Genomic DNA, 12,546 nt, shown 5'->3' with positions numbered 1-12,546 from the left:
AAAATTCTCTAAAGATCGCATTAATCTTTTTATGATCATGAGTCAAAATACCCGTACTTTCCTTGATAGACGTAATAGTCTGAGGGGCCTTTTTTTTCTTTGCAAGAAATGCTAAGTATCTACCCGGTTTGTCGCCATATTCATATAACCATATTCATTTGCAAATAATATTTCCCTCTTAGCCGTTTGAGTAAGCGTGGTGTTTAGAGCTGTCCTAAGAGCCGTAATCCTTTGCAATTTAATAATAGAAGGTCTATCAGTGTATGCTGTTTCAGCTGCTTTTAAGCGAGCTTCAAGCAGACGCTGTTGTTCTCCCTTCAATTTCTTCTGGGTCGCTGAGTAGGAGATGATCAAACCTCGCGTGTAAGCTTTGATGGTCTCCCACATCATTGATGGGTTGCTAGCTGTACCTGAATTAATTTCTAAAAAAGTTTTAGATTCTTGAGAGAAGTACTTTACAAATTTACTATCTTTCATTAGGAAGGGGTCCATACGCCAATGCCGAGGGGATGTCCCGTTGTTCCTCGCCTTGGTTTCCATATATATAGCAACATGGTCGGAAATTGCTATACTACCTATTTTACAGAATGATATGGAATTTAAAAAAATCGAGGGGGCAAAAAACATATCAATTCTGGTATGACATTTATGTGGATTGGAGTAGAAAGAAAAATCTCTGCCCTGTGGATGAAGACATCTCCATACATCTACTAATCCTAATTCTTTGTTCAGATCCATCAATTGTCTAGATCTGGGAGATACTCCTGCAGTACTCTTGGGAATCCTATCTATTTCCGGATCCATAATACAATTAAAGTCTCCTCCTATAATTGTATGACGGGCACCAAAAGCCATCAATTTTGAAAAGGCTTCCATTATAAATTTAAATGGGTGTGCCGGGGGGCAGTACAAATTTAAAATCCCATATTCCTCTCCTTTTTTTGAGGGCTTTAATCAAAATATATTGTCTAGATTCGTCTTTTATCTGCTTTAGGATTTTGAAAGGGAAATTCTTCCGAACAAGAATAACAACTCCCCTGCTTTTTGAGCTAAAAGAAGAAAAAAAGGCCTGATCAAATCCACCCTGTCATAATTTCAAGTGTACTTTATCCGACAGGTGTGTCTCCTGTAGGAGAGCAATATCAACTCTTTCCTTCTTAAGATTTGATAATATTTTCTTCCTTTTGACTGGCGAATTACTCCCCTTGACATTCCAGGTGCACCACTTAACCGACTGATCAACCATAATCATCTGGGCAAATCTGAGACCCCTCGGGAGGGGGAACCCTATCCAGAACATCCCGAGCGTAGAGCATATAAAATTTACAAAAATAAAGCCTCTCTAATACACTCACAACAATACAATAAAAAACTATTTCTAAATAAAAAAAATATAAAACGTATCTAAGTGGAGATTTTCCCCCTTGTTGCCAGGGGGTGTCACTTCCTCTCCAAAAGTCCATCATATCCTCTCCCAACCAATGCCCCACCCTTGACCCAGGCGCTCCTCAATAAAATGAGGAGAATTCAAATATAATACAAAGCTAGAGTTAACAGTGAGCACCCTACCCCCACCCATACCAACATCTGGATATATTTGGTAATGTTAATACCATATATAAACATATAACTATAAAATTACAACCTCAACAAATAATAATTAAATATACTAATACAAAATAACAAGGGAGAAACAACCCCGCTCCTAAAGACAGAGGTAAAATTGAATAAGGTAACCACCTCCCCCCACCAACATTAACCAAACCCCCCCAGCTTATATATATATACATACATACATACATACATACATACATACATACATACATACATACATATACATATACCTACATCCCTCATATATACATAAAATAATAAAAGAAAACAACCCCGGGGGGGGGGGGAGAAAATCAAATCCCTCTCCCCACCTCCCATAATAATATTAAACAGTAAGGTACGAAGAGAAAAAAAAAGGGGGATATAAACCAAAGCGGGGGGAAAGGCAAACTAACATCCATTATGTCTTACAGTTTATCTAAGAGAGTCCAAGAATTCCTTAGCCTTTTCTGGCGATCCGAAGTTATATACGGATCCTTCATGGTTAAAGCTGGGTAGCGTAAGGGGTACTGAATATTTATCTCCCTTAAACGCTTCTTCGTCTCGTCGAATGCCTTCCTCTTTCGGACCAGAGCTGGGGAAAAGTCCTGAAATAATATGATCTTGGATCCTTTATAGATCATAGTTTGGGGGTCTTTTCCGAGATTTCTAGAGGCTTCTAGGAGTATCTGCCTCTCCTTGTAGCTCTGCAGCTGGAACAGGACCGGGCGTGGGCGCTGGTTCGAGCCGGGCCCGCATATTGCAACCCAGTAGGCCCATTCTACCCTTACCTGGCCTGATCCAGCTTCCAGATTTAAAAGCTGTGGCAGCCACTGCTGGAGGAATGCTGTAAGCTGGCCTTCCTCTTCCCGTTCGGGAAGGCCCAGCAAACGAATATTTTTTCGACGACCTCAATTATCGAGGTTGTCAATGTGATTTTCTAAGGTCCGGACTCACTGTTCGAGAGTCCGGACCTGATCCACGGCCGATTGCGCTGTAGTTTCGGAGGTCACGGTCTTTAACTCCGCCCCTCCGACTCGGCACTCGATTTCCTGGATGTCTTGGTCGTGCTTCTGCAGCGCGGCCGAGAGTGAGTCCCATCGATTTCGGGATGCTTCAATGAAGCATCTTTGCATCCAGTTTGGAGATCTTTGCATCCAGTTTGGAGATCATTTCTACAAAGCTTGTCACTGTAGGTAAGTCCCCCGGGGCGGCTGTGGACGCCTCTGCTGCAGCTGGAGAGGGTGGGGGAGGGGTTCCTGCTTGTTGAGAGCTGCGGGCTCCCTTCCCTTTAATAATTTTTACTAAGGATTAGATTGTTTAAGTTTAATATTAAACAACTAATTAAATTAAACAGCTATTATAAATGATTTGGTGAGTGTGGTGGGGGTGGGTGACCCACTTTACCCAAGTCTTGGGAAGAGCACTGTAGACTCAGACTTGCTGGGTCGCCACCATCTTGCATCCCCACACCTAATGTTTAAATATTGATCCAAATTATTGCAATTTTGTTGTCCAGTTGAAAGTGGCATTATTCATGGAACATCAAACAATTGTCTATTTTTCAATGACATGACGACACACATTGCAATTATATCTGAACATTATATGCTAGAACAGGCAGTGTGCTTTTGTAAAATATAATATAACAATTACAATTGCTTGTGGCATTCCTTACAGACAATTGTAATTGTTGTTACTGCACCACAGACAGCTAAGTGTGCTGAGTGATGCTGCCAATAATGAAAAGTGAGTGATGAGGTCTGCAAGGTGATGGAATTAAAATAAGGAAGCATGGAGTGCAATACATGGAGTGCACCAAAGGACATCTAAAAATAAATTTGGAAATACATTGAACACCATAGAGAAGCACAAATCAGAGACATTGCACTCTACACCATGAGGTTCAGTCTCATTGTCCTTGATGTAGCACTTTATCAAATGCCTTTTTGGAAACTTAATGATCCAGTTGCAGGAATCCCCTTTATCCCAGCTCACTTTGTTACTTCCTTTAAGAAATCTTACTGATTAGCCAAACATGATCTTGCTTTCACAGAAACCTGTTTGCATTGCTTGATCATGTTATGATTTTCTAATTGTCCTACTATTACCACTTAATAATGAGGTATTGCATTTTCCCTATAGAAGATTTTACGCTAACTGGCCTGTAGTTTTTGCATTCTGCTTCCATCACTTCTTGAATAGATGTTTTCTCTTCTAATTTTTCCAATTCATGTGGATCTTTCAAGAACCTCAGGAATTTGCAAGCTTACAACTAATGTACTGACTAATCTGACTAAGATCATTTTTTTGAAGACTTTAGAATGCAAACCATAAGGTCCAGGGAACAACCTTTATTCCTAATAGCTTCCCCAGTATCTTTTCCCTGGTGATTATGATTGTTTTAAGTTCCTCCCTCTCTGTTATCTCCTGATTTGCAAGCATACTTGGATGTTTTTATATTTTCTACGGTGAAGATGGACACAATTTTTCATACCATTATTATTTCCTTGTTTCTCATTATTAATTGTCCAGTCTCACCCTCTAAACGACCAAGGCACCATTATCAATACACATTAATTATTGTCATAATTCTCAAATACTTGTAGAAACTCTTACTTTTTTATATATTTCTTGCTAGATTTCTCTCATACTGTAATTTATCCCATACTTTGGTCATTATTTACTGGTTTCTAAAATTCAAGCAATCTCCATACCTATTGCTAATGTAACCTCTACCCTTGAACCCCATCACTCCCAATGCAACAAAGACAGAACCCCCTGATCCTCACCTTCCAACTCATCAATCTCTGTATACACCATACATCCGCCACTTCGGTCATCTACAAACGGGCCCCACCATCAGAGATATATTTCCTTCCCCACCCCTGTCAACGTTCCGGAGAGACCATTCCTCCACGTCTCCCACATCAGATCCATACCCCCAACCAGCCCACATCCCACTCATAGCATCTTCCCCTGCCACCGCAGGAAGTGCAAAAGCTGCACCCACACCTCCCCCCTCACCTCTGTCCAAGGCCTCAAAAGATCCTTCTGCATCTGATAGAAATTTACCTGTACCTCCACCAATGTCATCTACTGTATCTGTTGCACCCGACATGGACTCCTGTACATTGGGGAGATAGGATGCCAACTTGCGGATCATTTCAGAGAACATCTCTAGGACACCTGCACCAACCAACCCCACCGCCCTATGGCTGAACACTTCAACTTGCCCTCCCACTCTGCCAAGGACATGCTGGTCCTCGGCCTCCTCCATTGCCAAACCCTTACTACTTGACGCCTGGAGGAAGAACATCTCATATTCTGCCTTGGGACCCTGCAACCACAATTTGGATTTCACCAGTTTCCTCATTTCCCCTCCCCTCCACATTATCCCAGTCCCAAGCCTCCAACTCGGCACTGCCCTCCTGATCTGTAAATGATAATCTACCTCAGTAAGTTTTTCTTTTTATTTGTACAGACTTAGCTGGTTCAGTAAGTTATATAATGAAAAAATAAGCTCTTTTGTGCAGTATCAATTATTCGCAAAGTATGTGTTAATTAATTCTGCTTTTGTATATTTTTTCACAGCTATTACAGTACTTTCTCATACTGTGCAGAAAGCGTCGTAGAAGGGATTTCCTGCTTCTGGCCAAATCCACAAGTGGAAAACTATCTTATTAATATCCATAAACATTTTTTTTCAAACTGTACTTTGGAGATGCTAATGTTCCAGGACCCTCCTGACAAGATCCTCATTGCCCTCATCACAGTGCCAATTTTACTAACCATAATAATGATAGCAATTGTGGTATGGTGTAGTAAAAGGAATGATGTATTGATGTAGATTTAAAAGTGCATGTTGGACAAGAGTACAAACTACTACTTTACAATCACTCTACCTTAATGTGATTGAGTCGATTCCACTGATAATGTTTAGGTTGTTGCTCATCGTCTTCAGTTGGAAGAGGATAACCAGTGATTCTCTCAGAATATACAGCTGCAAGAGAGGTGGGTTAAAGTTTTGGACCCTCTTAGGAAAGAAACAGTGTCCTGATTTGCTCAATAACAAAAAAGTTGATCCTATAGACTCAAGTGGTGATAATTAAACTGTTACAAACGCATAGGGCTCAAAAACCTAATTTACTTTTATCAAACTCACACTTTACTGGATAACTAGTTATATTCATGAGTCAACATTGGAAACTATACTGTTAACTACCCAAATCTACATGACAGTAAATTATAAAGCCAGCTATGTAAAAGTGAGATGAGACAACATTGAAGACAATCACGTGAAGAAGAGATCAGCACTTACTGAAAATAAATGTGCCCAATTTCACTTTAAGAGATTTCTCAGAGTTGGAGGGTGTGGAGCAAACTCCAGGAAGGATGTTGAAAGTGCTTCCCAGAGAAGGAGAAGAATGAACGGAAATGGTTGACTGTGCTTTCATCAGGAGTGGTACGGGAACTGACAACAGCCCTACATTTCCTAAGCTCTCTATTATGACTTAAACTAAATATGCTGCTCATCTCATTCCACTTTATTCTGGACAGAAGAAAAATTATGATTGTGATACAACCAACATTCTTCTATTACAATCTTAGTCTTAGACATAGCAAAATAAATAATTATAACCACAAAATGAACAATGGTCAGAATACAACAGTTTTACTGCAATTTGTGATTGCTATAATATGTGTGGAAGTGAATGTGGCTTTACTGTGCTCTGTTGTCTGCCTGAAATGACATAAACGTGTTTTGTATATTTTAAACTGATGACTTTCACACAATGTTTAAAGCTAAAGTGTACCTCTTGGTAAATTCCTGACACCAAGACTGCACTTGACTGCACAGCATCCCATTTAACATGTTCAGCCATTGTCAAGATATCTTGTAGGGCTTTTTTTTGTACCCCCTGCCCTGAAAAGCATGGGCTAGTGATCTTGGTAATGTCATCTAAATTGTATTGCCAGTAGATTCTGTCACTGAGCTGCGCGTAGTCTATTGGGTCAGAGACAATATTCCTCTATCTTTCTTTGGTCCATGTTGGTGATTTGTTCAAATGCATGGCTCCTTAGCTTTTGTTTTTGCATGACTGTATGTGCACATTAATATAAAAAAAACTTGTCTTGTGTCTGACCTTCAAGGGTATTTTTAGGTGTTTTTACTAGCATGATCAAAAAGTGGTTACATAATTTAAATGGTTCTGGAAAGCATTTAAGCTGCTAAGGATGCATCTTTTCATCTGTAATTACATTTGCTGATAAAAATCAGACAGGACCTTTGTAAGCAAGGATAAGATTTCTCATAAACCAGGCTACCCAATTTCTATTACGGAGTGTATTTGGATGAGACATAACAGCCTTAGGATCTGCTCAGCTTGGAAGCAGGAAACTTCAATGTACTACTGGACTCAGGTTGTACTCCTCTCAAATCATTGTTCCACTCTCCAAAAAGACTAGAGGAAACATCAGGAAAAGTTTAGAACCCAGAATGCATAGGACTTGATCTAATTTTCAGCCATCTTGCATATTCCACTTCCAACCAGGGTTACATTGGAATCCTTAGAAGAGCTAAGGATTTTGGTGTCATTAACATGGGTGTCAAAGTTGAAGATACATCCAGTGAGTGACAGAACTCATTGCCTTTTACAACACTTCAAACTCCAATTTAAAGACATATTTATGTTCTAATTTTTTAAACACCTGAAGCATAAATGTTGTCTGTTATGGCAAAAAAATACATTTACTTCTGAATGTGAACATATATGAACTATATTTCATTTGAATTCCCCACTGATCTGACTTGGGTGAGGGCAGGTTAAAGGCTTTTGTACTTTGTCTCTGAGATTCAGGTTCCCATAGGCACCCTTCTTTGAAAAAGTTATATGTACAGAAATGATCAATAAAGTTTACTTAATGATAATAGATATTTAGTCCAGAATAATTTTTATTTAAACTTTATTTGGTGCATATTGAAATAGGAGCCCTTAAGCATTTGTAACAAATTACTCTATTTTGAAATTTTATAAAAAACAGCAATATAAAATGCATTATTGCTATACAGAATGAACTGATATGTCTTTTAGTGTTGGTTTTCTGTATCAAGTTCTTCCACATCATGTGGGACAACCACTATAACTCAGTGCTCCATTCTGATTCAAATAAGAGCAAAGTATTTTAACTGCTTCAAAGTTACCTATTTTCACCTTGGCATAAGGGATTCTGACAATAACACATTTTGTAACTGAGATTTCATTCAGAGTAATTGGTGGAGGAAGAATGAGACTCTTGAGTGTCCTACAAGTCTTTATTTATTTATTTGCCGTCTTTCATTGCGTCCTCTTCTCCATCCCTATTATATGACATAATTCTCGGCCTCTATCAATGTTAGAGAAGGCATACCCAAGAATACCATTTACATTTTTGTCTAGAAATGTTTAGTCTGTGCTTGATAATTGTTGATGATTTCAGAGATTGGGAATTTGCTGTTTTATTTTTCAAAAATATGAACAACACCTATCACTTAAGTACTGTTGTACTTTGATCCCTGCGTCTTTGTAAATTAGAAATTTAATACACACTATCATAATCCTAAAGATGGAAGCAGGATAAAATCCATATAATCTTTTAGATTATGAAGAACTATATGAAACCAAATCAAAAGAAAGATCTGCTTTGAGATGGGGGTGTTAGGGTCACCTAATACAGAACCTGTGAATATAGGCTTGAAAAACTTCTATAAAACCACTGTAATCAGATATTGACTGAAATAATTAGTTAAACATTAGTACTCGCTGCCCTTCCATGTTTTGGGAAATTTAAATAAAAGAAGTTGGGAAGGCTGTGACCTCAGAATTATGCAAATCTCTACCCAAAGCTGATTATTAGAAAGCTGGGCTAATCCGTTTGCATTCCAACAAACTCTATCACTGTGTTACACTTGCTTACATAGTTATTACTTCATGCTCAATCTATTAGTATCAAACATTTCTGATATATTTTTCATTTGAAAGTAGCAAATCTGTTTGGGGTATGGTTCCACAGGTGTCATCAGCCCTCCAGTGTCTTGTTCAAGTGGTCTTTCTTCATATCCAAACTGAGACAACAGAGCAGACAAGTTGATCAATGGGTGTATCACAGCTAACCTCGCCTTACCTGATGATCATTCAGACTTATTTACCAACAGTAACTAGTAATGGCCACAGTGGCAAAGTTTTACACTTCTCAGCTCTCTGCCAGTCGGGTCATTGACATTTATGCAATATATGAAGCCAGTTAACTCCGCCCAGGCTCAGATTCAAATCCGGCATATTTATGCTCCTTACCATATAAAACGTTTACCCATCAAACCACTGGAAGAAGGTCCACCAGCCTCAATCAATATTAAGCAACAGATTTAAATAAAACAAAGAACAATGGATGCTGGAGATTTGAAACAAAACCAGAAATTGCTGAGAAACCCAGCAGGTCTGGCATCATCTGTGGGAAGAAAGCAGAGTTAACTGGTGACTGTTCATCAGAACTGATGGAATTATAGCATTATATCTGCTTTCTTCCTACACATGCTGCCAGACCTGCTGAGTCTCTATAGCGATTTCTTAGGGAACTGACTGGTCTGTGAACACGGATATGATCATATATCAGTTCTGGTTTGTAAAGCCAGAGATTGCTGATGATATTTTCTTACTTTTGCTTTTGAATCTACCTCTGTTCACCGAAAAAAACCCAGGAATATTACATGCTATGCTTGACTTTGCAGTGCTTGAAAATGTCTGTTTTGCTTTTAATTGACAGCACATTACTTTTAAAGCTGTAGTCTTGAGGCATATTGCATCCAGTGCTCATAAACAGCCTGCAGTTGTTTAAGTATGTTATGCTCCAATACACGTTACTCCTGTGGGTGGTTAAATCTACATTATGCTCCAGTGCACATTACATTCAAGGTCATAACGTGTTAGAACTTTACAAAGGCTTGAAACATACCTATATATGATTGTTATGAAACATTTATGGTCAAAAATGAGTCCTGATATTTTGAAATTAATAAGAAAGCTTAGAAATGTAGATGGGGATGCTGTGCATCTTGAATTTTCAATGTTTCCAAATACTGCATAAGCTATGTAGTCTAATCAAGTGGAAAATGTCCAGTTTTAGCTTTGTCCAGCTTTGTATTATTTAAAAACTGACTTTTGGAATAAAATGTGAATTATTGCAAAGTGTGTGGAAAATTGTGCATTTTCATTCAAGCTTTTTTTTAACTGGAGACCCATTTTTATAAATGTGTAACTCTATAATTAGAAGCAATATCTAACTTTCACGTTGAGATAGGTGTACTAATGCATTGTTTACACTATTTGCAATTGTGTAAACAATTGTTTACACAATTGTTAGGGTGACACAGTGGTAACGTTAATGGATTAGTAATGTGGAAGCTTGGGTCAATATTTGGAGATGTGACCTCAAATTTCACCTAATAATTTGGAAAGCTAAATTGAGTTATTTAAATAAATTTTGAATAGAAAACCAGAATCAGTAATGCAGACCATGAGACTACTGGACTGTTATAAATCTCCTGGAAACTGATTCTGATCAAATTCTAAGTTCAGACCTGCAACAATATTGAATTGCTCATTGAACTGACCTGGAAAACCCTCTCTTATATGTATAAACATACTGCATAGGAGTAGCTGTAGAGCATTCCGCCCATCGTGGCAGATATGTTTGTGTCTTGAATTCCACATTCCCAAATACCCCCGATAGTTTTGATTTCTTTGCCTAACAAGAATCTATTTACTTAGGTCTTTAAAAATGTTTAATGGCTTCTTCTCTATTACGTGTTGAGGCAGTGAGTTACATCGTTCTGACCCTCTGAGAGAAAAAAACGCCTCCCCAACTCCATCCCAAAAGGGATGACCCCTAATTTTAAAACAGTGTTCCAAGTTCCAAATTGCTCCGGAAGAGAAGAAATCCTTTCTATCGCCACTTTGTCAAGACCATCCAGGATCTTGTACATGCTAATGAAGTCATCCCTCACTCTTCTTAACTCTAATAGAAAGAAACCCAGCTTGTCCAATCTATCTTCAATGTACGCCTATTCGTTCCAGGTAGCAATGAAGTAAACCCTTCTGGTGCATTAAATCCTTCCTTAAATAAAGAACTCAAATCTATGCATGGTATTTGAGATGTGGTCTCAATAATGCCTTCATAACTGAAGCGTAACATTCTTATGTTAATTCCTCTCATACAGCATTCCATTAGCCTTGTGAACATGCTCCATGTGTTCTAATTTTTTGTGGCTCATCTATGAGAATACCTACATTCCTCAATACCTGGGATTTTTGCATTTAAGTCATAGTCTGCTTTTGCCTTCTTGCTACAGTGAACAACTTCACATTTTCCCAGACTTTACTCCATCTGCCAGATTTTTGTCCACACACTAATCCTATCTCAATCTGTCTGCAATCTCTTTATGTCTTTCTCACAACCTGTTTTCCTAAATATCTTGGTGTTGCCTGCAAATTTTAGCTACCAAGCCATCGATCTTCTCATCCAAGTCATTAATATAAGTTATAAAATGTTGAGGCTCCTGTACATAGAACCCTGCAGAACTTGACTTGCCGCATCCTGCCAAACAAAATACCAACAAGGCATAGTCTTTAGAATAGAATACCTACAGTGTGGAACCAGGCCCTTCAGCCCAATAAGTCCACACTGACCCTCTGAAAGTAACCCACCCAGACCCATTCCCCATCTCTATTACTCTACCCCTGACTAACGCACCTAACCTAGACATCTCTGAACACTATGGACAATTTAGCATGGCCAATTCATCTAACCTGCACATCTTTGTTCTTTGTCAGTCAACTACTATTTTAACCATGCTAATATGTTACCCCTAAACATGACCTTTTTATTTTCCACAATAACTATTGATGTGCAGTATATCCATAGCCTCCTTTTTCTTCACAATGCATATTAATGCTTCAAAGAACTGCAATAAATTGGTTAAACCTGATTTCCCCTTGACCAAACTTTCACTAACTCTTCTTGATTACTTTGAGATATTTTTTAGGCTGTTGCTATAATCTCTTTAATGATTGATTCAAATACCTTCCTATGGCACATATCAAGCTAATCATCCTACAGTTTTCAGTTTCTGCGTCCCTCCCTTCTTAAATTGAGAGGTTATATTTGCTACTTCCCAATCTGATGGAACCTTTCCTGAATCAAGGGAATGTTGAAAAATGGACATCAAAATATCAACAAGCTCATTAGCTACCTCTTTTAAAACTCTTGGACAATGTCGATCTTGACTTGGAGACTTAGCTGCAGTTCATCCATTTGCTATTTATTGCTTCCCTTGTGATTATAATTTCACTAAGTTCCTCTCTCCCTTTCACCTCCTGATTTAGAACTATTACAGTTTTTTTTGTTTCCTGTATATTGAAGACAAAATGAAAATATTTACCCATTTCATCTGGCATTTTCTTATTATCTACTATCAACACCCCATACTCATATTCTAGGATGATCAACACTCACTTTACAACAGTTTTTCTTTTTAAATACATGTAAAACTCTTGCTACCCATTTGTATATTCCTAGCTAGCTTCCTCTCATGCTATAGTTCTTTCCTCTTGATTGATGTTTTTGTAATTCTCTGCTGTTCTTTAAATTCTGATCAATTATCTGACCTGTTATTTACCTGTGTTCAGTTGCATACTTTTCTTAATTTCATTAGTTAATCATGGATGGTAGGTCCACCCATTTGAATTTTTCTTTATTGGAAGAATATATTTGCTTGGAGGATTCTGAAATATCCCATTAAGTATCTGCTGTGCTCTTTTGATCTGTCCCGCAGCCTATAATGCCAGTTCACTGTAGCTAACTCAGCTGTCGTGCTGACATAGTTGTTCTTATTTAGGTTTAAAGTGTTTAAACCCA

The 12,546-nt window shown here is 38.3% G+C and overlaps 1 protein-coding gene across 3 annotated transcripts in view; it reads left to right on the top strand.

Moving 5' to 3' along the window:
* LOC122549914 (receptor activity-modifying protein 3-like) overlaps nucleotides 1-12,546 on the top strand; it is a 205,241-nt gene that overhangs the window by 44,522 nt on the left and 148,173 nt on the right. Inside the window, exon 4 of one of the 3 annotated variants that reach the window (XM_087987227.1) lies at nucleotides 5,188-9,821. The exons of 1 other annotated variant lie outside the window; for it this stretch is intronic. In XM_087987227.1, coding sequence (XP_087843353.1) covers nucleotides 5,188-5,443 — 256 coding nt within the window. In that variant the 3' untranslated portion in view covers nucleotides 5,444-9,821. Of the gene's footprint in view, nucleotides 1-5,187; nucleotides 9,822-12,546 lie in introns of those variants that run through there. One more of the 3 variants, XM_087987228.1, reaches the window with a different exon arrangement.

Source organism: Chiloscyllium plagiosum, unplaced genomic scaffold, assembly GCF_037043375.1.
Source record: "Chiloscyllium plagiosum isolate Xiang-an unplaced genomic scaffold, Cpla_swu_hap1 HiC_scaffold_5, whole genome shotgun sequence".
NCBI classification, from domain to species: Eukaryota; Metazoa; Chordata; class Chondrichthyes; order Orectolobiformes; family Hemiscylliidae; genus Chiloscyllium; species Chiloscyllium plagiosum.
This window is presented reverse-complemented; position numbering and strand designations above follow the sequence as displayed.